General features: G+C 39.5%; 1 protein-coding gene across 5 annotated transcripts in view; it reads left to right on the forward strand.

Annotated features, from left to right (window-relative positions):
* ZNF37A (zinc finger protein 37A) overlaps nucleotides 1-24,302 on the forward strand; it is a 62,693-nt gene extending 38,391 nt beyond the window's left edge. For 2 of the 5 annotated variants that reach the window (XM_028481069.2, XM_007109204.4), the window contains 3 exons: nucleotides 8,622-8,748; nucleotides 9,032-9,127; nucleotides 20,468-23,741. In XM_028481069.2, coding sequence (XP_028336870.1) covers nucleotides 8,715-8,748; nucleotides 9,032-9,127; nucleotides 20,468-21,918 — 1,581 coding nt within the window. In that variant the 5' untranslated portion in view covers nucleotides 8,622-8,714 and the 3' untranslated portion in view covers nucleotides 21,919-23,741. Of the gene's footprint in view, nucleotides 1-8,621; nucleotides 8,749-9,031; nucleotides 9,128-20,467; nucleotides 23,742-24,212 lie in introns of those variants that run through there. The other 3 variants (XM_028481070.2, XM_007109206.4, XM_028481071.2) reach the window with 2 other exon arrangements.
* The last annotated feature ends 286 nt before the right edge of the window (nucleotides 24,303-24,588 follow it).

Here is a 24,588-nt window from a genome sequence, read left to right on the forward strand (position 1 = left end):
TCACTGTTGTGGCCTCTCCCGTTGTGGAGCACAGGCTCCGGACGCGCAGGCTCAGCAGCCATGGCTCACGGGCCCAGCCGCTCCGCGGCATATGGGATCTTCCCGGACCGGGGCACGAACCCGTGTCCCCTGCATCAGCAGGCGGACTCTCAACCACTGCGCCACCAGGGAAGCCCGTGACTGATGTTTTAGTGACCAGATCCTGCACTGGGTATTGAGCGGGGCCTTCTCTTTGCTCTGTGGTTGTCACTGCCCTGTCAGGGGTGGGGCCTGCTCCCAATTTGTTGTTGAAGAGGCCCCCAGTCTGTTTCTTAGCTGTGTTTCTGATCTGCGGTGCAAGGTAGGCTGTATTGGACCACTCCCACTGGGAGAGAAGCCACTGAGTACACCTCCTCTGCATGTGTTCACTTCTGAGTGTGCTCTGCTGCGTCACCTTTCACCCGTTGTCCCAGCTCACAAATTCCACTCTCGCTGGCACTGATTTCAGCCCCACTTTAACCGTGGGTATGCCAGCTATTGGCCCTCGTGTCTCTCAGGCATTGTTTTCACCAGGCCACCAGCATAGATCCACTGAGGTCAGTTCCCAGGACTGCAGTAATCATGCATCTGGAACCACTGTGGGCGCTGTGGAGGCAACGCAGACTCTGGCCTGGCCAATATCCCACGTGTACTTGCCCACAAAGTCCATAGCTGCTAAAGCTAGACCCATCTCAGCTGCAGGAACACTTGTTGTCCCTTCAGATGTTCTTGAGGTGCTGAGTTTACAAAGCCAGTCGTGGGGGTGTAATTCCATGGTTCACACAGTGGGAGGAGAGATTTCAGCTTTTCTTTCTTAGTTGCATGGCTCCTGGGGCTCTGCTGTGGTTTCAGCCTCACCTCTGCACGTGGGCTACCCACAGGCATCTGCTCCCGGGGCTGCCCTGGAGCACACGAAGCCCTCCCAGGTGGGAGGGGCCTGGGGCAGCAACCAGGAGCACATGAGCCTGCCCAGGCAGGAGGGGTAGAGGTGGCCACTGACTGTGGCATGCGTGCCCGCCCAGGCGGGAGGGGCCGGAGGCGGCCACCGGGGGCACACAAGCCCACTCTGGCAGGAGCCCCTCCTAGTGCCTGTAGAAGAAGCAGCCAGCACGTGGGGAAAGAGGCAACAGTAGTGGCCCCGCTCTCTGTGTGTCACTCAACAATGATGCTTCGCGTCTCTGGCAGCCTGGGCTTTTTCCCTGAGCATTCCCAGTTACGGAGCTCCTCACTCCCACCCCTTCATGTTGTCTCCTTGCAGCCAACAGCAGTCCTCTTTTCGGATCTGTTCTCCAAGCACCCTGTTCCAGCCCCCAGCCCCCGTTGTACTGGTGGACACATCTCAGCCTGGGGTGCACAGGGCTGTGGCACAGACCACCTTTACAGGTCTCACTCTGTCCTGCCTGCCACAGACAGATTGCTGCTCTCTCCTCCAAGCCCCTGAAGTCTGCTCCCCTTTTGTCCCAACTGATCTCCCCACTGGTGAGGGGGCTCTAGGGTGTGGCAGCCTCTCCTCTCCTTTAGCTCCACAACAGGGGTGCAGTCCATCCTGTTTCTGGGCTTTTTTTTTTTCTTTGGTCCTACATGGTTACACGGGGTTTTTTCTTGTCCTTTTAGGTGTCTGAGGACCTCTGCTAGTGTAGATGTATTCTTGACGTATTTTTGGTGAGAGGTGAACTCCACGTCCTCCTACTCCATCATCTTGACTCCTACCTCTCTTTTATTTTTTTAGAGCATATTTAATACAGTTGACTTAAAGCCTTTGTTTAGGAAGTTCAATGTCTGGTCTTCTCAGGGACATTTCTGTCAATTTATATTTTTCCTTTGATTGGGCCATACTTTTTTGTTTTTTTGTTTCTTTGTATGCTTTGTGATTTTGTTGTTGTTGAAACTGGACATTTGTATATCATAATGTTGTAATTTTAGAAATTACTTCCTTGCTTTTCTCCAAATTTTGCTGTTCTTGATTGTTGATGACTACAGTTATCCAAATGACTTTTCCAAACTGCTTTTGTTTTTGCAAAGTCTATTTCTTATCTGTGGTCACTGAATTCTCTGTTCCTTTAGCTTGTGTTCAGATAGTGTTTTGAACATCCATCCTCTCATATAGGTACAACACTAAAGAAATAGAAAAAAAAATGTTTTTTCCTTGTGATGAGAATGCTTAGGATTTACTACTCTCTTAACTTTCATTTATAACATACAGCAGTGTTACTTATCTTTATCATGTTGTACATTACATCCCTAGTACTTATCTTATAACTGAAAGCTTGTATGTTTTGTCTATCTTCATCTAATTCCCCTTTCCCCTCCTCTCCACCTCTAGTAGCCACAGATCTGATCTTTTTCTATGAGTTGTTCTGTTTGTTTTTGAAGTATAATTGACTTACAGCACTATTTTAGTTCCTTGTATACAACATAGTGATTCTACATTTCTATAGATTTCAAAATGATCACCAGTAATATGTCATTTGTTACTATATGAAGATATTATATAATTATGTTCCCCACACTCTACATTTTATACCTGTGACTCTTTTATTTTAACTGAAAGTTTGCACCTCTTAGTCTCCCTCACCTATTTCTCTCCTTCCCTTACCAACCTCCCCTCTGGCAACCACCTATTTGTTCTCTTTATCTATGACTCTGTTTCTGTTTGGTTATATTTGTTCATTTGTTTTGTTTTTTGGATTCCAGATATAAGTGAAATCATGCAGTATTTGTCTTTCTCTGTCTTATTTCACTTAGCACAGTACCCTCTAGGTACACCCATGTTGTCACAAATGGCAAGATTTCATTCTTTCTATGGCTGAGTAATATTCCATTGTGTACATGTGTATGTGTTTATGTATACACACACATACATACCACATTTTCATTATACATTCATCTGTTGATGAACACTTAGGTAGCTTCCATCTCTTGGCTGTTGTAAATGATGCTGCAGTGAACATGTAGGGGGGGGTGAGCGAATATCTTTTCAAATTCGCATTTTTACTTTCTTCAGATAAATAGCCAGCAATAGCCAGAAATGGAGTTGCTGGGTTGTATGGTAGTTCTGTTTTTAGTTTTTTGAGGACTCTCCATACTGTTTTCCATAGTGGCTTTACCAGTTTTACATTCGCACCACAGCGTGTAAGGGTTCCCTTTTCTTCATATCCTCACCAACACTTATTATTTGTTTTCTTTTTGGTAATGGCCATTCCGACAGATTTGAGGTGATATCTCATTGTGGTTTTGATTTGCATTTCCCTGATGATCAGTGATGTTGAGCATCTTTTTATGTGTCTATTGGCCATCTGTATATCTTCTTTAGATAAATGTCTGTTCAGTTCCTTGCCTGGGTTTAATTGCATTGTTTTTCCAGTGTCAAATTGTATGAGTTCTTTGTATATTTTGGATGTTAACCCCTTGTTGGAGATATCATTTGCAAATGTCTTCTCCCATTCATTAGGCGGCCTTTTCATTTTGTTGATAGTTTCCTTCATTGTACAAAGCTTTTTAGTCTGATGTAGTCCCACTGGGTAATTTTCGCTTCTGTTTCCCTTGCCTGAGCAGAATATCCAAACCATTGCTAAGATTGATGTCAGAGAGCCTATTTTTTTAATTTAATTTAATTTATTTTTTTATACAGCAGGTTCTTAATAGTTACCCATTTTATACATATTAATGTATACATGTCAATCCCAATCTCCCAATTCATCACACCACCACCACCCCCTGCCACTTTCCCCCCGCTTGGTGTCCATACGTTTGTTCAGAGAGCCTATTTTTTGTTTGTTTGTTTTTGCCACACAGCACAGCTTACAGGATGTTAGTTCCCTGACCAGGGACTGAACTCATGCCCTCTGCAATGGAAATGCAGAGTCCTAACCACTGTACTGCCAGGGAAGTCCCATGTGTATGTTTTCTTTCTTTTTTTTAAAAAAAATTTATTTATTTATTTTTGGCTGGTTGGGTCTTCATTGCTGTGTGTGGGCTTTCTCTAGTTGAGTTGAGCAGGGGCTACTCTTTGTTGCGGTGTGCGGGCTTCTCGTTGCAGTGGCTTCTCTTGTTGTGGAGCATGGGCTCTAGGTGCAAAGGCTTCAGTAGTTGTGGCTCGCAGGCTCTAGAGCACAGTCTCAGTAGTTGTGGCATGCGGGCCTAGTTGCTCCGAGGCATGTGGGATCTTCCCAGACCAGGGCTTGAACCGGGAAGTCCCCCCTACGTATGTTTTCTTATAGAAGTTTTATGGTTTCAGGTCTTACATTTAAGTCTTTAATTCATTTTGAGTTTATTTTTTATGGTGTGAGAAAGTAGTCCAGTTTTCCCAGCAAGAAGCTGTCTTTTCCCCATTGTATATTCTCACCTTCTTTGTGGTAGATCTTCTCATACACTTTAAATTGTCTCTAGATTACTTATAATACCTAATACAATGTAAATGCCATTTAAATAGTTGTAAATACAATGTAAATTCTATATAAATAATTGCTGGTATGTGGCAAATTCAGTTTTGCTTTTGGGAACTTTCTGGAGTTTTTCTTCCCCCAAATATTTTCATTCTGTGGTTGGTTGAATCTGTGGATGTGGAACCTGTGCATATGGAGGGCCAACTGTATATAGATATGTTCAAAAAAAAAAGTGTCCTGACTTTATAGAATGGCTGCACTTCAGCTTTGGTCTTCATTAACTGCTGGATCTCCACAGAGTGGAGGTCCACCAAGGTGCCCTAGCAGTCAGTTACTTTGTCAGTGAGTTACTTTGCCAGTGAGTTACTTTGCCAGTCATTCATCTTAGCACCTATGCTGACCCCTGGCCCTGGTTGGAGGGCTTAGAGATTGGTAGTCTCTGGCTGTGGTTGGAAGCCGCTGCTTCTGCCCACTTCTGTGCTTGTATAAATTGTAGGTACCATGCTTCTAGTTTCTTTTGTCTGATACTATCCACTTATATCATCCAGAAGTTGCATAAAATTGTCTTTCTGGTGTATTCTGTTATTGGCACATTTGTTTGTTTTACTTTTGTTTTATTGTTTCTTCCACTTATATTGTTGGAGGCATCAGAGATAGATGTGTGTTTTAAGTCCACCATCTTTAATTGGAAGTGTCAGTTATTTGTGAAACTGTGTTATTATTTCCCACTATTCTCGTCATCTGATTCTGTTCTTACATTTCAGAAAATTTCTTCTCAACCTTCATAGCCTATTTTTTGTTTTTTTCTGCCAGCCTCTCAAATATTGGTGATCCCTCAGATTCTGTGCTGGTATTTTTTCTTTCCTCAATTTGTCTCCTCTGTGACCATCTGATTCACTGGTGACTCCAGTGACAGAGTTGCGATTTTCACCCAAATCCTTATTTTCATACTGCACTTGTAAATTCCAGATTCATCTATCCAAACTTCCAGTTGATATTTCTACTTCCATGTTCTGAAGATATCTGGCATACTGTATGCCTAGCATCTGTTTCATTGTCACTGTGCGTCTATCCTGCTCTTCCTCCTGCCTCCTGTTTCCCCAGACTTGACAAAAGAGGTTTCCAGAACATCCAAGGCAGATCATGCAGACCCTCTGGGAGTAACTCTTCCTCTCTCCCTTTGCTCAGCAAGTTCCCTGTTTAGCATCTCTGCTAATAATATAGGCGACTCCCCTCTTAATATAGGCGATCCAGCACAGATATTTACAGCATTGGGATTACAGCATGTGAATTGGCCAGTGGGCAGGTACCTTTCCAGGACATGCACAGGACTCAGATGTTGTTACAGAAACTGAAAGTTCCTCCTTAGAGCCCATTGGATATCAGTATTTTCCCTCAGTCAGAATCCAGAATGAAAAATTCCCGATCAGGTGTAGACTCTGGGATTGGAGAAAGTGTACATGTCTCCAGTGGAACTCGCACAGTAAATAGTGACAGATTGCAAACACCGCCCTCAAAAACATTCTCTCCTGCCTTCCTTAGCTTGGTACAGCTCTGTTTGCAGCAAGATCCTGAGAAAAGGTAATATTGGTCACTTCTAAATAGCATAAAACATCTGTGTCTTGTATTTTATAGAAGTTTTGTGATATTTCCTTCTTGCCAAATTCAAATCTTTTATCAGTCTTTTCATCAAAAAACTGTACAGTAGCCTAATCCAGAAAATACCAATGCTAAAAGCAAGTGGAGACAATGAGCAAATGGGAAGAATACTAGATTAGAAGTCAGAAGACTTGGACTTCAGTCTCAGCTGTATCATTTCCTAACCAAGTCACCTTGTAAAAATCAGTTAATCTTTCTGGACGTTAATTACTGCACTTATGTTAAGACATTTTAGAAACTTCCAAGCAGTACAAGAGTGTTAGTTGCCTGTATTACAATAATTATTATCACAGATAACTAATGCGTTAGCATTTTGGAAATAAGGTGTGTGTCTCTTTAATCTTTTTTAAGCCCCTTAAGGCCTAGTATAGTTCCTTATAATTAGTAAGTGCCTAATAAATGTTAAGTCACAGACTAATTGAAGGTTATCTCTAGAATTAATTCTTCCCATTAGTTAAGGTTGAGGCTAAGAATGCACAGGACTCAGATGTTGTTACAGAAACTGAAAGTTCCTCCTTAGAGCCCATTGGATATCAGTATTTTCCCTCAATCAGAATTCAGAATGAAAAGTTCCCGATCAGGTGTGGACTCTGGGATTGGAGAAAGTGTACACGTCTCCAGTGGAACTCGCACAGTAAATAGTGACAGATTGCAAACACTGCCCTCAGAAACATTCTCTCCTGCCTTCCTTAGCTTGGTACAGCTCTGTCTGCAACAAGATCCTGAGAAAAGGCCATCAGCAAGCAGTGTATTATCCCATGTTTTCTTCATACAGCCTTATTTTGAGTTTCTTTAGCAGATGAAGGAAGGAAGCCAGAGTTCAGCACTTACACTGTTGCCTCCTGCTTGTCACAGGCCATCCACAGCACCACCTCCAGCCTCACCTTGGACTGAGCTGGAGTGGGATTTTCCTGATGACAAAGATTCAAACTGGGAATTCTAGGGCTGCCAAATCCTTTCATGTCCTATATACTTGACACTTCCTCCCTGCTGCTTTTTCTTCTGTATTGCTAGGTACAAATACTAGAATTATACTTGAAAATACAGCTGGGTGCACTGGAGAATCATTTAGAACCACTCTGTTCAAAGGAGCATGAGTTTATAGCCCCTTTGGTTACCTCAGAGTGCTATTATAACTCCAGGGAAACTTTGGAATTATTCATCTAACTACATTTAGTGTCATCTGTTCTCCAAATTTTTTCCCAAGCTGTGACTAGCTCTTCTTTTTGATCTCTCAGTATAATTTTTGAGCCAGTTAAATTTTTCAGCATTTTGCTGCCCTCAGGAGAATGAAGCCTCAGAGGACATTGCTTCCAAGTACATTTTTTACTTCCAGATTCGCTAGCCTTTTTAATCAGCTATGTTAAATCAACAGGCTAGTTTATCCTGGCATCAAACCCATTTTTGATAGAAGGGGAAATGTTTATACTTTCCCATTTTCTTCTGTTAATACTTACGGTAATATCAAACTGAGCGTCACACATTAAATGATTCACTTGGAAAAAAAAAACAACTTTGGGATCATCGCTTCCTCGGCAACAATTAGTTTATATAACTAGGATGGAAGTGTGTATTTCCATTTCACTATTGGCTTCATGCTATTCACAGCAATGACCTAGGGTGAGTGGAGATGGGGGAAGAGAGAGAGGCTGTGCCCTAAGGGGGTGTGCAAGATAATTCTGCATACATCGTATACTGTCAGTCCTTTAGGGCATGGGAAGAAAATATTAGCTTATTTATTTACATTTTTATCTGAAAAGTAACAGAATTAAGCTTTCCTCATATGTGAATTGACAGTATTTAATTTATAGATAAATATAAATAAAACTGGTGCTTCCTCAAGAATTTTATGGATTAGATGAGTGATGAAATATTTGGAGATCACCAACAGAATTTAAGCCAAATATATTCCCTAGTTTCCTCCCCTGAACCTTTTGCCCCTGCCTCTGCAGCCTTTATCTCATCACAGGTTCAGACCTGCTCTCCTGTCCTGCTGTACAGTCCATTGACTTGCCACATGTTTTTTCAGGTCTTAACATTTCTTGCAGTTTTGCCGCATATTTGCAAAGAAACTACTGTTTATATTTAAGCACTGAAAGTTTTATCTGCTCAGTGAAATCCAGGGTGCTGACACTCTCACATGAACTTGCACAGAACCCCTTTATGATCTGTCTGCATTGTACGTATTTGTGATATGGGTCCTTTAAGTCCTATGGTAGGTATATCTTTATATCTTTCCTTATGAGAATAAGCTCTTTGAGACCAGGAAGAGTATATTTTTCAACTTGGAATTCTCGAAAACTCGGACACTTTCAGGCACATAAAGGTATGCAGATATTTTTCCATTAAGTAATAAATTAATCCACCAATGGTATTTCTACCATGGTTTCTTGTTTAATCACAAAGTGTAACACAAAACAAGCTGTATAGTAGAGGTCCTTTGTAACATGTTCTGGTCAATTTTCAGCAGGAAAAATGGTAAGAATTAGTCTTTAAACTTCTTTTTCCACATCACCTGACTCTGACCACTGCAGATTGAGCAGAAGTATGTTTTTCTAGGGATCACTGTCATTCAGGGATGTGACTGTGGGCTTCACTCAGGAGGAGTGGCAGCACCTGGACTCTGCTCAGAGGACGCTGTACAGGGACGTGATGCTGGAGAACTACAGCCACCTCATCTCAGTAGGTAGGTAGCGCTTATTTCCCATGTAGACCCCCAGTATACATGTCTTTTCTTATTTACAGAAACCTGTGGAATTTTTGTAGAATATAATAATATTCAGGTTTGGGATTTACAGGCCAAGGACAGTTTATCCCTTTTGGGTACCAGAAAGAATGTGTTGTCCTCTGCCCCATAACAGGATTAGATGAGCTTTTTTTTTTTTTTATCGTATACTCTTTGAGAACAGCGTATCAAAGACCCTGACACTCATCCAATTTGTCTCATGTCATATAATTCTCATTCACAGGGTTTTGCATCCCTAAACCAGAAGTGATCCTCAAGTTGGAGCAAGGAGAGGAGCCATGGATATTGGAGGAAGAGTCCCCAAGCCAGTGTGTCCCAGGTGAGTCTGAGGTGAGTCTGGGAGTATGAGCCAGATGGAGTTTAGGAGGAAATCAGATCACAAAGGGGTAGTTCAGAGATTAATGCCATTGAAATGGTCTTCAGGAATCATGTTTTAGTGCTCTGGACCTTTGGAAGTAGCATGTTAACATGACTCAACTATCCAGTGTCATTGAATCGTGCAGTATCTCCCCAGTGTCACTCTTATACACAAATGGTATCCTTTTTTTAAGGTGTAAATTACATAGTTAAATACACAGATGTTTAAGTGTTCAAGTAAATAAAGTTTTGTATATGCATACACCCATATAGCCATTGTCAAGATGAACATATGGAACATTTTTTTAGCACCCCAGAAGGCTCCCTGGTGTCCTCCTCCCAGTAAATAACATCTCCCCCTTCTATTATCATAGATCAAGTCTGCCTGTTTTTCACTTCAGATAACTGTAGTTATACAGTAGGTACTATGTGTATATGTGCACTGTGTATATACATACACACAATATGTAAATGTGTATATATACTATGTGTGTGTGTGTTTGTGTGTATAGTGTCTGCCTTCTTTGGATCAGCACTATGTCTGTGAGATATGTCATATACATTAGTAGTTTATTGCTTTATATTGCTGTGCAGTGTTCCATTGTGACTACCCCAGAATTTATCTGTCCATTCTATTATTGAAACATAATTGGGGTACATACTTGAAACATACTTGTTTTAAAATATATTTATTTTGAATTTGGGGGTATATGAAAAATGGTGTTATATTTTTTAATTGAAGTACAGTTGATTTACTATTACATTAGTTTCAGATATACAACAGTGATTCAATATTTTTGCAGATTATACTCCATTATAAGTTATTACAAGATAATGGCTATAATTCCCTGTGCTGTACAATATATCCTTGCTGTATATCTATTTTATACATAGTAGTTTGTATCTGTTAAACCAAACACCTAATTTGTCCCTCCACCCTTCAGTCTGCCCTTCAGTAACCATATTTGTTTTCTTTATCTGTGAGTCTGTTTCTGTTTTGCATATACATTCATTTGCATTATCTTTTTAGATTCCATATGTAATTGATATCATACTGTATTTGTCTTTCTCTTCCTGGCTTATTTGACTAAGCATGATATCCTCTAGGTCCATCCACATTTCCTGCAAATGACAGAATTTATTTTTTTTTATGACTGAGTACTGTTCTGTTGTGTGTGTGTATATATATGTGTGTGTGTGTATATATATAATTTTCTTTATCCAGTTGTCTGTCGACGGGCACCTATGTTGCTTCCATGTCTTGGCTATTGTAAATGCTGCTGTGAACACTGGGGTGCATGTATCCTTTAAAATTAGTGTTTTCGTTTTCTACAGATATATACCCAGGAGCATTATCTGCAAATAGTGACAATTATACCTCTTCCCTTCCAATTTGGATACCTTTTATTTTTTCTTTGTGTCTGTGATTGCTGTGGATAGGACTTCCGATACCGTGTTTAAATAGAAGTGGCGATAGTCTGCATCTCTGTCTTGTTCCTGGAAGTAACAGGAAGGCTTTCAGCTTTTCACCATTGAGTATGTTGTTGGCTATGGGTTTGTCATAAATGGCCTTTATTATGTTGAGATATGCTCCCTCTATACCCACTGCGATGAGAGTTTTTATCATGAATGAATGTTGAATTTGGTCAAATGCTTTTCCTGTGTCTATTGAGATGATTATGTGATTTTTATCCTTCCTTTCATTAATGTGGTGTATCACATTGATTTGTGGATATTGATCCATCCTTGCATCCCTTGAATAAATCTACCCACTTGATCATGGCATATGATCCTTTTTATATAATGTTGAATTTGGTTTACTAATGTTTTATTGAGGATTTCTGTATCTATTTTCCTCAGAGATATTGGTCTGTACTTGTGTCTGGTTTTGGTATCAGGGTAATTGTCACCTTGTAGACTGAATTTGGGAGTGTTACATTCTCTTCAGTTTTTTCAAATAGTTTGAGAAGGGTAGGTATTAGTAGTTTGTTATGTGTTTGGTAGAATTCCCCTGTGAGCCACCCAGTCCTAGACCTTTGTTTGCTGGGAGTTTTAGTAGAAAAAAAATACTATTGTGGGTTTTTGATTTGTAGTTACCATGTGGTTCATATATGTTGACCTAGAACTGTATTTATTTTAAACTTATAGTCATTTAAATTCAGACACATTCTAGAAGATCTACATTCCCCCACATTTTGGTTTTTAACATATTTTACATCTTCATGTCTATCTCTTAACTGTTATTGTAGTTACAGTTTATTTTACAAATGTTGTCTTTTAACTTTCACAACAGCTTTATTTTAGTGGTTGATCCACAGCCTTTACTATATTTTTGCCTTTTTTGGTGGGATTTTCTTCATCCTATAGTTTCTTATGTCTTGTTGTACCTTCCTCCCACCTTTTTTCACTTAAGGAAGATCCTTTAACACTTCTTATAAGGTTAGTTTACTATTGATGACTGTTTTAGTTTTTGCTTGTCTGAGAAGTTCTTGATCTCTTCAATTCTGAATGATAATCTTGCTGGGTGGAGTATCCTATGTTAGAAGTTTTTCCCTTTTAACACTTTAAATATCTCATGCCACTCCCTTCTGGCCTGAAAAATTTCTGCAGACAAATCAGCTGATAGCCTTATTGGGGTTTCTTATACGTGACTTTTTCTTGCTGCCTTGAGAATTCTCTTTGCCATTTTAATTATGATATGTCTTGGTGTAAGTCTCTTTGGGTTTTTCTTGTTTGGGACCCTCTGTGCTTTCTGCACCTGAATATCTATTCTTTAGGTTCAGGGTTTTGAGCCATAATTTCATCAAATATGTTTTCTACCTGTTTTTTCTTTCTTCTCCTTCTGGTACCCCTATAATGAGAGCATTAGTATGCTTGATGTTGTCCCAGTGGTCCTTTAAACTATCCTTTTTTTTAAGTTTGTTTTTCTTTTTGCTAATCTGATTAGGACATTTCCATTATTCTATCTTCCAGATCACTTCTGCATCCTTCTATATCACCTATTCTGCTCTTAATTCCTTCTAGTGTATTTTTCATTTCACTAATTGTGTTTTTCACCTCCAACTGGTTTTTTTTGTTTTCTAGTTCCTTGTTAAAATTCTTACTGTGTTCATATATTCTTTTCACTAGTTCAGCTATCATGCTTATTACTAATGCTTTACAATCTTTAGTAAATTATATCTGTTTCATTAGTTGATTTTGTTCAGGGTTTTTTTCTTGTTCTTTTGTTTGAAACAAATTCCTTTGTCTTCTCATTTTTCCTAACTTTCTCTGTCTGTGAAATTAGGGGAAACAGTTACCTATCCTGGTCTTGGAGTGGTGTCCTTGGGTGGGTCCCTATATAGTCTGTGTGTGCCCAGTGGCTTTGGTGGGAGTATCTCCCCCCAGGGTATTCTGGCACCTACACCTTGCTGAGGGCTAGGGCTGGAGATGGAGGGGCTAGGAGCCAGATGTCACTCAGGGCTCCTTCTACGCTCAGTGGTCAACACTGCCTACCAGGGCCAGGGCTGGTGTCAGGTCTTAAGGTAGTGGAGCAGAAGCCTGGAGGGTTGGGTCGGAGCTGGTTCCGTTCCCCAGAAGGAAGCAGTGGTTGGAGCAAGACGGACTGGCGTGTACCCAGTGCGGGCCAGGGTGCACTCTGTGCTTGTCCTGGCACACAAGTCAGTGTTCTAGGACACTCCTGATCTGCTGCCCCTCCCTGCACCGGCAGTGGCCCCCACCCCATACCATTCAGATGTAGTGTCAGGTCCAACCTAGCTCCATGCCCCAAACTGCATACGCTCCTCAGTAGCAACAGCCTTTGCCCTAGTGGGGAGCTGCGCTGTGGAGCAAGAGGGGCTGGAGCAGGTACTTTGTGTGGGCTGGGGCATGTGCTGGGTCAGTTGCAGGAAACCAGCCCAATTTCTGCAGTCTCGGTCTGCTTCCTATGCCTGTTCCCTGAGCAAGCAAGCATGTGTGTGCACTTCAAGAGCAGAGTCCAAGTTTCTCACAGCTCCCCACACTGCAGGTTCCACTGGTCTTCATACCAGCCAAGAGGCCTTATCTTCCTGGTGTCGGACCCCAGGGCTAGGGTGCCCAATAAGGGGTTGGAACTGCTTCCCCCCCTCAGGGAGGATCTTTGACCCTCCTCTTCTGTGTCCCCTCCTAGGGGCACAGGTCCTGAACTGATTGTTTCTCTTTCCTTCCTTCCCAACTCTATGGATCTTTTTTATAGCCTTAGTTGTGTAAGAGTCTTCTGCCAGTCTCCAGATTGTTTGTTTCTCATTTTCAATGAGACCTGCTCCAATACATGTATTTTTGATGTGTTCCTGGGGGGAGGTGAGCTAAGTGTCCTCTACTGCTGCCATCTTGATTTCCTCTTACGTAAGTATTCTTGTGTATGTCTTTTGGGGGACCTAAACTCTTATTTTTGTTAGATGTAGAGCCAGAAATATACTTGCTGAGTATACAGTAGTCACATATTTAGCTTTAGTAATATTTAAACTGTTTTCCAAAGTGGTTGTACTAAATTATACTGCCACCAGCTATGTATAAGAGTTGCAGTTACATTACATCCTTCTGAGAACTTGATATTGTCAGTCTAATTAATTTGATCCATTCTAGTCATTGTGGTGTGTTAATAAGTTCTAATTTCCATTTCTCTGATGACTAATGATGTTGAGCATCTTTTCATATGTTTGTTGCTTATTTGGATATCTCCTTTAGTGAAGTGATTATTCAGGTCATTTACTTTTTTTATATTATTAGGTTATTGGTTTCTTACTGATTTAGAGATGTTTAACAATATATTCTGGGTATGAATCCTTTGTCAAATTTCATGTATTGAAAAGTATCTTCTCGGTTACATCTTATCACTTTCTTAATATCTTCTGATAAACAGAAGCTTATTAAAAAGACTGTCCTTCCTTCCACTGAATTGTGGTGATTTTTTTTTTTTTTTTTGCAATTCACCTTTTATTCCCTTTTTTTTTACGACTATGTAACTAGAACCCAAGTTTGTGGATGAAGAGACAACCATGACAGGACCCTTAGAGAATGAAGGGAGTTCAGTCAGACATCCAGAGTTAACACACCGTGTTCCCCAATGTTGGAGTGATTCTCAGGGGTTTGCTGTAGAGCTGGGCAGTTTTAAACAGTTGACGTTCCTATGTTTGGGCAGCCTAAGAGTGCTTGTATGATAATCATATAGGATGGTGAGGTAGGCATGGGCCCCAATTACTTATTACCTCTTTTCACGTGGTGGAGCTAAGTGAAACTGTTAAAAAATGTTTCTCCAGCTTTTAAAAATACAAAGAATGATTTCCAGAATTCCCCAGGAAGTAAGAACTGTTCCTTTTGAGCTGACGAAAGTATTGCATTTTCTACTTCACTGCAGAGGTATTTCCTACTCTAAAATACCATTGTCTTTTCATCCACATACAAATTGTGGAACAGAGGGGAACTGGGGCCAGGCACGGAGTATGAAGAGAAATAATTTCACATCAGGTGGGCTGGAAGCCAACAGCTGGGTTTTTAAAAAAAAATTTTTATTGGAGTATAGTTGATTAACAGTGTTGTCAATTTCAGGTGTACAGCAAAGTGAATCATTTATACATATATATGTATCCATTCTTTTTCAGATTCTTTCCCTATATAGCTTATTACAGAATATTGAGTAGAGTTCCTTGTGCTATAAGGTAGGTCCTTATTATCTATTTTATACATAGTAGTTTGTATATGTCAATCCCAATCTCCTGATTTATCACTTGCCCCCATATTTCCCCTTTGGTAACCATAGGTTTGTTGTCGAGATCTGTAAGTCTCTTTCTGTTCTGCAAATAAGTTCATCCATATCATTTTTAAATTAGATTCCTCATATAAGTGATATCATATATTTGTCTTTCTCCTTCTGACTTACTTGGCTTAGTATATGATAACCTCTAGGTCCATCCATGTTGCTGCAAATGGCATTATTTCATTCCTTTTTATGGCTAATATTCCATGGTATATTCTTCTTTATCTAATCCTCTGTTGATGGACGTTTAGGTTGCTTCCATCTATTGGGTATTGTAAATAGTACTGCTATGAACATGGGCGGGGGTGTGTGTAACTTTTTGAAGTATGGTATGTGCCCTGGAGTGGACTGCTGGATCACAGGGTATTTCTATTTTTAGTTTTTTAAGGAACCTCCATACTGTTCTCCATAGTGGCTATATCAATTTACATTCTCATCAACAGTGCAAGAGGGTTCCCTTTTCTCCACACCCTCTCCAGCATTTATTGTTTGTAGATTTTTTGTTGATGGCCATTCTGACCAGTGTGAGATGATATCTCATTGTATTTTTTTTTTTTGTGGTATGCGGGCCTCCCTCTGCTGTGGCCTCTCCTGTCGCGGAGCACAGGCTCCGGACGCGCAGGCCCAGCGGCCATGGCTCACAGGCCCAGCCGCTCCGCGGCATGTGGGATCCTCCCAGACCGGGGCGCGAACCCTGGTTCCCCCGCATCGGTAGGCAGACGCGCAACCACTGCACCACCAGGGAAGCCCTTTGTATTTTTGATTTGCATTTCTCTAATGATTAATGATGTTGAGCATCCTTTCATGTGTTTGTTGGCAATCTGTATATCTTCTTTGGAGAGATGTCTATTTAGCTCTTCTGCCCATTTTTGGCTTGGGTTTTTTGTTTTTTTGATATTGAGCTGCATAAGCTGCTTCTATGTTTTGGAGATTAATCCTTTGTCAGTTGCTTCATTTGCAAATACTTTCTCCCATTCTGAGGGTTGTCTTTTCGTCTTGTTTACGGTTTCCTTTGCTGTGCAAAAGCTTTGAAGTTTCATTAGATCCTGTTTATTTTTGTTATTATTTTCATTACTCTAGATGATGTATCAAAAAAGATCTTGCTGTGATTTATGTCAGAGCATGTTCTGCCTATGTTTTCCTCTAAGAGTTTTAGAGTATCTGGCCTTACATGTGAATTGTGGTTTTATCAGGTGATCATATATGTATGTTTCTGGGCTTTCTTTACTGTTCCATTGACTGATTTATCCATCTTTATGACAATACCACACTGTCTTTTATTATAATATTGTAAGTCTTGACATCTGGCAGTGTTAGCCTTCTAGGTTTGCTGTTTTCTTCAAGATTCTTGGGTATTCTACAGCATGAATACAGATTGTTGCCAAGAACATCTTTAGTCTACAGAATGTATTAAAATGATATCTGTTTTTAGACATTCTGGACAATTCTATACTGTTATAGGTCTTTTGTATTTTCATTAAATTTTAGAATCAGCTTGTCAATTTCCACAAATACACACCTGTTAGGATGTTATTTGGGATTGCATCACTCATTTGGGGGAGAACTGACATCTTGACCATGGTATACCTCTATTTAGGTCTTTAAATTCTCAGTTGAGCAGTTCTGCCGATTTTTCTTTAAATATATTCCTAAATATTTTATATTATTTTTGTCTTTATACTAGCATTAAACAATTATAGAAAAAAAACAGTACAAATAGTATATAGAAAAAGTTTGTTTGCACATTTACCTTGTATCCTGCAACTTTGCTAATGAATTCACTTTTTCTGGTAGTTGTTTTGTAGATTTGTAAAAATTTTCTGTGTAAACAATTCTGTCATGTATGAATACAGACTTTTTTGCCTTTTGTACTGGCATTCCTAGCCAGTAAAGTGTTGTACAGAAGTTCTGACCTCAGGGAATACTGTTCAGTATGTTACCATTAATTTTGACCTTAAGGATTTCTGTAAATGCCCTTTATCGTTTTAAGGAAGTTCTCTTCTATTCCGCATTTGCTAAGAGTTTTTTAAAAAAACATGAATTATATTTAATTTTGTCAAGTGCTATCTATCTCTGTATGAGATAACTCATATGTCTTTTCCTACTTAGTACTGGTGAGTAGTCTTGATTAAACCAATCTGATATTTCTGAAATACATCCTCCTTGATCATAATGTATTCAGTTTTTATAATCACTGAGTTTTTCTGTGTGTGTGTATTCTGTAGCTGTCCTTTGTTGTAATCTTTCCAGGTTTTGGGTTGAAGAGTGTCCTACTTTGGTAAGATGAGTTGAGCATTGTTTCATGATTTTTCAAGATTGTGTTACTGTTTGGAAAATTCAAGAAAGCCATTTCAGTCTGAAGTTATTTTTTGTGGAGATTTAAAATTTCAAAGTGTTAAATTTTTTAACTTGGTTAATAATATAAATACAATACATGTAGTTTCTGGAACAGAACAGATGGTGAAATATTATTTACTTAAAACCAAATAATAACTGTGTAGTTCCAATGTACCATAATATCTTACTCTTGGTGCAGTGAGACAGAAGCTAGGTGTCCTACACATACACACAAAGTTGGTATTGCAGGTGAAGAACACTGATAAAATGAATCTGGGCTTGCTCCTGTAGAAGGGAGAGGTAGCTGTCCCACTCCTCTTTTAAATTTAAAAGGAGAAAGAAAAACCTTTGCTCCCTTAGGGAGGATCCTGAATTCTTTCCTTAACCTTGTGGTATATAAATTTCTTCAGGGGAAAAAAAAGACCACTGTCTCCAGCTTCACACCTAGGATGTCATCAGGACTCCCAGGTTTCAGCAAAGACCACTGTCTCCAGCTTCACACCTAGGATGTCATCAGGACTCCCAGGTTTCAGCACCCCCACTGAAATGTAAATCTCTCTACAGTTCTACCCTTAATAATTACTCTCCCAATCTCATTCTTTGACCTTAGGTTCCAAGTTTCATTAACAGTTGCTCACAAAGTCCTAACTGTGCAGAAAAGTAACATTATTTTCCGTAGAGTCCCACAGTGCTACTCATTTTACTTCTCCATAGGTGACTTCTGGATGGTTTTTCTACATATGTGCTGTTCCTCATTTTGTTATAGTAGAAAGCTGGATAATTTCCTCTTCAAGTTCTTCTCTTAGCCTTTCGCCTGGCCCAGCTGTACCCAGGTGCAGCAGGGTATACTAATATTTTGCCTACACTTTGCCTTGGTCTGCAAGGAAGAAGTCTGTGGCACATTTTGCCATCCATACAACTCCGGCCAGTCAGTTGAAGCTGATTTAAATGCCTTCCAGGCTGAGGCAGGATCATGCATCATTTCAGCTAAATTTAGGAACAAATTCCACACCTCTTTCTAGTGGAATAACTGCACTATAGGTAAAACTGCTCACAGACTGCACAAATACTTGAACATTTCTGATAACTATCCCTAGGTGCAAATCACACACATACTCTGATGTAGTAGCCACAAAATAACACAAAGCTGTTTTTTAAAAATTATCCTTTTGAGTGATGTCAGCATCATGGCAGTTTGAGATATTCATTTTGTCACTCCCCTTCAACCTACAAACAGTAAAACATCTGTAACTCAAGAAGTCCTCTGCCCAACACACCAGGACACCAAAGAAAGAGGTCCATACATCAATACCTCTACAGGTGTGTGAATGAACACACAGAGGAGACAGAACCAGGGGAACAGCAAGGAGTAGATGACAGTAGATGAAAATGAGCAATTTATAGGGGGTAAACAGCTGGGCTTACCCAAAGAAAAATATATTCATTCTAGACCTGTAAAATGATGGCTAAAAAATGTTTGTCTCAGTAATACTTTAAAAAAGTATATTGTCAGTTCTCAAGGGCTTAATTTCCCAAGTATACAAACAGCTCATACAACTCAACAACAAGATAACCCAATCAAAAAATGGGCAAGACCTAAATAGACGTTGCTCCAAAGAACACACAGATGATAATGGCCAACAGGCACATGAAAAGATGCTCAACATCACTAATTATTAGAGAACTGCAAATCAAAACTACAACAGGATATCACCTCACAGCTGTGAGAATGGCCATCATTTAAAAATCCACAAACAATAAATGCTGGAGAGAGTGTGGAGAAAGGGAACCCTCCTACACTGTTGGTGGGAATGTAAATTGATACAGCACTATGGAGGTTCCTCAAAAAACTACAAATAGAATTGCCGTATGATCCCACTCCTAGGCATATATCCAGACAAAACTCTAAGATACATGCACCCCAATGTTCATAGCAGCACTATTTACAATAGCCAGGACACGGAAGCAACCTAAATGTCCATTGACAGAGGAATGGATAAAGAAGATATGGTACATATATACAATGGAATATTACTCAGCTATAAAAAAAGAATGAAATAATACCATTTGCAACAACATGGATGGACCTAGAGATTACCATACTAAGTGAAATAATTCAGGAAAAGAAAGATATATACCATATGATTGATCACTTATATGTGGAATATAAAATATGACATGAACATATATGAAACAGAAATCGACTCATGGATATAGAGTACAGACTGGTGGTTGCCAAAGGGGAGGGATGGAGTGGGAGTTTGGGATTGGCAGATGTAATGGTGGTTGCCAAAGGGGAGGGATAGCGTGGGAGTTTCGGATTGGCAGATGTAAACTAGGATATATAAGAGTGGATAAACAACAAGGTCCTCCTGTACAGCACAGGGAACTAGATTTAATATCCTGTAATTAACTATAATAGAAATGAATATGAAAATGTATATATTTATATATAACTGAGTCACTTTTCTGTATACCAGAAACTAACACAACATTGTAAATCAACTATACTTCAATAAAGTAAATTTTTAAATATATATTGTCAGTTTTTGGACATTAAACTCAAGGATATAGAATATTGTAGATAGTAGAGGAGTAAAAACAGCCACACATAACAAAAAAAATCATAAGGTAAAGGTAAAAGAAATTTCTAGGACCAGGTTTAGAGTTTTATTCCTTATGGTTTTCATGGTATACAGAGATGTTGAAACATGGATATGAAAGCAGGATTGAAAACTGATACTAACTCAGGTGAAATCTGGGGGAAAGCCAGAAGGGATTGAAACAGGGTTTGATGGTCAGGAGAGATCCACTGCTGACCAACTCTGATGTAATGAAGGGAACATACCATACCTACGATAGAGCTGTAAGTCTGAATCTGTGGCAAGAATGGCTTGTCCACTCATTGATTTGCTCTTTTGTTGCTTATTTTTAATTCCTCATGAATCAGAGCTAGAAAAGAATTAGAGCTTGGGTTTTAGTACTGTTCCTTTATGAGTTAGGGCTCTTAGAATACTGATTTGTTGCTGCTGGGTAGAATGGAAAAGAGAGAGAAGACTGGACGTATACACTGTTGTCATATTCTAGGCATGAAGAGATAAGGACCTAAACTGATCAACTTCCCGAAACCTAATGCTAACTATTTCCTCTGAATATCTTTGTGAACTAATCTTTCTTGTCACTCTATTTCAGAATTAATTAATAGCAGTAGAAACTATTCAAGAAAGAAGTTTGATGAGTTTAACAAAGGTAGAAAATGGTTCCATGATAACAAGCATGAAGGAATTCACTCTGAAGAGAAACCTTATGAATATAATAAAAATGGGAATGGCCTCTGTCTTAATGAAGACTCTGTTCAGCATCAAAAAATTCAAATTTTGGAGCAACCTTTTGAATACAGTGAATGTAGGAAAGCTTTCCATGAGGATTCACTCTTTGTTACACATAAGAATCCTTACACAGGACAGAACACCTGTGAATACACTGAATACAGAAAAACCTTCTGTGATATGTCATCTCTCTTTGCTCATCAGAGAACACATCCAAAAGAGAATCCCTATGAATTTAATGAATGTGGAGAAAATTTCTTTGAGGAATCCATTTTCTTTGAACATAATGTTCACCCTTTGAGCCAGAAGTCAGATCTCATTCCAATTCATAGAAGCCACTCAATTGACAATATAATTGAATATAATGAATGTGGAAACTTTTTCAATGAAAAATTAGTCTTTGGCATACAACAGAGCATACAAACAGGAGAAAAACCCTATGAATGTCATGAATGTGGAAAAACCTTCAACAAGAAGTCAGCCCACACAAGACATCAGAGAACCCACACTGGGGAAAAATCCTGTGAATGTCATGAATGTGGGAAAACTTTTTGCAAGAATTCAGACCTCATTAAACATCAGAGAATTCATACAGGGGAGAAACCTTACGAATGTCAAGAATGTGGGAAATCCTTCAGTGAAAAGTCAACCCTCACCCAACATCATAGAACACACACAGGGGAGAAACCATATCAATGTCATGAATGTGGGAAATCCTTCTCATTTAAGTCAGTCCTTACTGTACATCAGAAAACACACACAGGGGAGAAGCCCTATGAATGCTATGAATGTGGGAAGGCCTTTCTCAGAAAATCAGACCTCATTAAACATCAAAGAACTCACACAGGGGAAAAACCTTATGAATGTAATGAATGTGGGAAATCCTTCTCTGAGAAGTCAACTCTCACTAAACATTTGAGAACTCATACAGGCGAGAAGCCCTATGAATGTACTGAATGTGGAAAATTTTTCTGCTACTACTCGGGTTTCACAGAACATCAGAGGAGACATACAGGAGAGAAACCTTTTGGATGTAATGAATGTGGGAAAAACTTCCGTCAGAAATCAGCCCTAATTGTTCATCAGAGAACTCACGTAAGACAGAAACCCTATGAATGTAACGAATGTGGAAAGTCATTCTGTGTGAAGTCAAAACTCACTGCACATCATAGAACACACACAGGGGAGAAACCCTATGAATGTAATGTTTGCAGGAAATCATTCTATGTGAAGTCAAAACTTACTGTACATCAGAGAACACATTTGGGAAGAAACCCTATAAATATAATAAATGAGGGAAATCACTCTGGGTGAAGTCCAGAGTTTATAGAACAAAGAACACAAAGCAGGGAGAAAAATCTATTAAGATTTTGAGAACATCTTTGGTCTAAAGTCAGTTCTCATAATACAGCACTTACAGAGGGAAGAAAATAGTATGAAGATATTCTGGACATAGGAAAATTTTCTACTGGAATTTGGACCATACAGTGTATCAGAAAGCTCAGAGTACAGAAAACCTATTGGTGAATGAATACAGGGAACCTACTACCCAAAGCCACACCTCATTAAACATCAGAGAAATCACACAGGGTAGAAACCTCTATCCAGTATTCATAGAGAAGACTTCATCCACAGGCCAGAGAAAATGCACAAACTATAGGAAGTTATAGGAAAGCATTTACTATGAGTTGGTGTTTTATTGGACTTGTGTGAAATGTTTGAAGTAGCATTTCAGTGGACATCAGATAGTAATTTAAGTGGGTAGAAGCTTTAAGTTAAACCTAAGCTTATCATACATCAGCAGTTTTGAACTGAAGTGTCTAGCATTTAGGAAATGTGGAGAATGTTTGCATTTAGACATAGCGTTTATACAATTTGGCCTATTGCTGGGTGTGCTATTCCTTCCAATTTAAGGTACTGGACATCAACTGGAACCAGGGGTTGTAAGCAACTCACATGTTTATTGCTCAGGCATATGGAAAACAAGGGAAGATTTTTAGCAAGGGGACCCGCCTGCAAGAAGATTTTCTGATGTCCAGGTAGAGAGAGAGATATCCTGGTTTTGGTGATATACATAGGACAGGAGCTTGCCAGCAGGATTTCTGATTAATTGTGAGGCTGACTAATTTTGAGTGGCCTGTCCTGAAATGGTGGATCAAAGGGGCAATGTAGGTTCCTTGAATGCAGCTACCTGGTGTAGTGGAAGTGGTATGAAATATAGGTAGTTTCTGCCTTACCAGTGTTTGTTTGGCCAGATGCCATCCTGCTGTGAAGTGACTTAACTGCAACCAAACTTTATTTATCCACATACTTAACATGTTTCGTATGTGATACAAATGATTTTTTAAAAAGAACATTCATGTACAAACATATACACTGTTAAGTATGGAGCTTTAAAAAGCACAAATAGATTTTACTACTGAGTAAGATACAGTAGTTTGCAGCAGACCAGTGCACTCACTAAGAACAACTAGAAAAGCAGTTCACAAAAAGCATCTATTTACTTGCAACCTATTGCAGAACAAAGAGGGCTAGAATGGTAATATTCAGGAGAAGAGTGAATGACAGAAAGTATATGGGAAAACATAGCTGTTTTTCCTGGGAACACTTGCCAATTCTGGCTACAGGGAGGGACCTGAATATTGAGTTTGGCTCAGGCAGAGGGCTATAGCTTGGTGAGCCAAAGGGGGTTAGGGTGCAGGGAGACCAGAAACCAGGGAACAGTGAACTTTGCTAGTCAAGGCTGGAGTGAAAAATGCTGAAACATGAGAGGCTTCAAACACATAGCCAGTTTCTCAGAATTTTGAGAATACTGACACAGGGCAGGAACTTGAAAATCTAAGCTCAAAAACACAAGTAGATTTTCTTTTTCAGTACTGAGAACAAAAGGAATAGAATTCAGGAACTGCCAGTAGGATGGGCCCCTGGCAAACACAGCATGCTATCAATAAAAGCACAAGGTCATACCAGAGGTAGATTGTACCTTAACAAAACTGCAAACAATCCGAGTCATATTTAAAAATCTACCAGAAAGGAAACTCATAGGAACAGATGGCTTCACTGCAGTTATTCTAAATATTTAAAAAAGACACGGAGAGATCACCTCTGTGCTTTGTGACCACCGAGAGGGGTGGGATAGGGAGGGTGGGAGGGAGGGAGACGCAAGAGGGAAGAGATATGGGAACATATGTATATGTATAACTGATTCACTTTGTTGTAAAGGAGAAACTAACACACTATTGTAAAACAGTTATACTCCAATAAAGATGTTAAAAAAAAAGACATAATACCAAACTTTTATAAACTTTTCCAGAGATAGGAATTTTCCTGTTCACTTTATGAGGCCAGTACAACTTTGATACCAAAACCTTTAAGACATTTCAGGAAAGTATAGACCACTATCTTATGAATTTAGATACAAAATCCTAAAATTAAAAAAATTCCAGCTATATCAAAGGACAATATATCTTGACTGAACAATGTTTACTAGAGGAATCAAAGGATTGATTTAGTATTTCAAATTCATTCCATTTGGCCTTCTACTCCTCTCTCTGATTCTCCTTTCTCCCTTGCACTTTGTAAATTTCTCTTCTGCCTTCCCTTCCTAGAGTTGAAGAGGCAAAATAGGCCTGCCGTGAGGGATGAGAAAGGTGTTGTGGTGATGTGACAACCTGCATCAAGAGTGCTGGGGGCAAGTGGAAGAGATGGTTAGCATGGCTAAGACACTGGTAACATTGAGCAGATAAGTAAATGTATTGAAGATGATGATAAGTAAATGTATTGAAGATGATGAGAGCCAGGTTCCTCACTGTTGGAAAAGGTCTCTATAAAAATGGAAAGGGGGGAAGCTAGAAAACCACCTGGAGTGTTGGACTGGAATGATACTCATTTTAAATACACAGAAATAATTATAGTAGTCATTGTGTGTGTGTTTGTGTGTATTTTATGGATCTGTCTACTGACACCTCAGTAGCACTGAGCACA

The sequence above is a fragment of the Physeter macrocephalus genome, chromosome 20, assembly GCF_002837175.3.
Source record: "Physeter macrocephalus isolate SW-GA chromosome 20, ASM283717v5, whole genome shotgun sequence".
In the NCBI taxonomy this organism is placed as follows: domain Eukaryota; kingdom Metazoa; phylum Chordata; class Mammalia; order Artiodactyla; family Physeteridae; genus Physeter; species Physeter macrocephalus.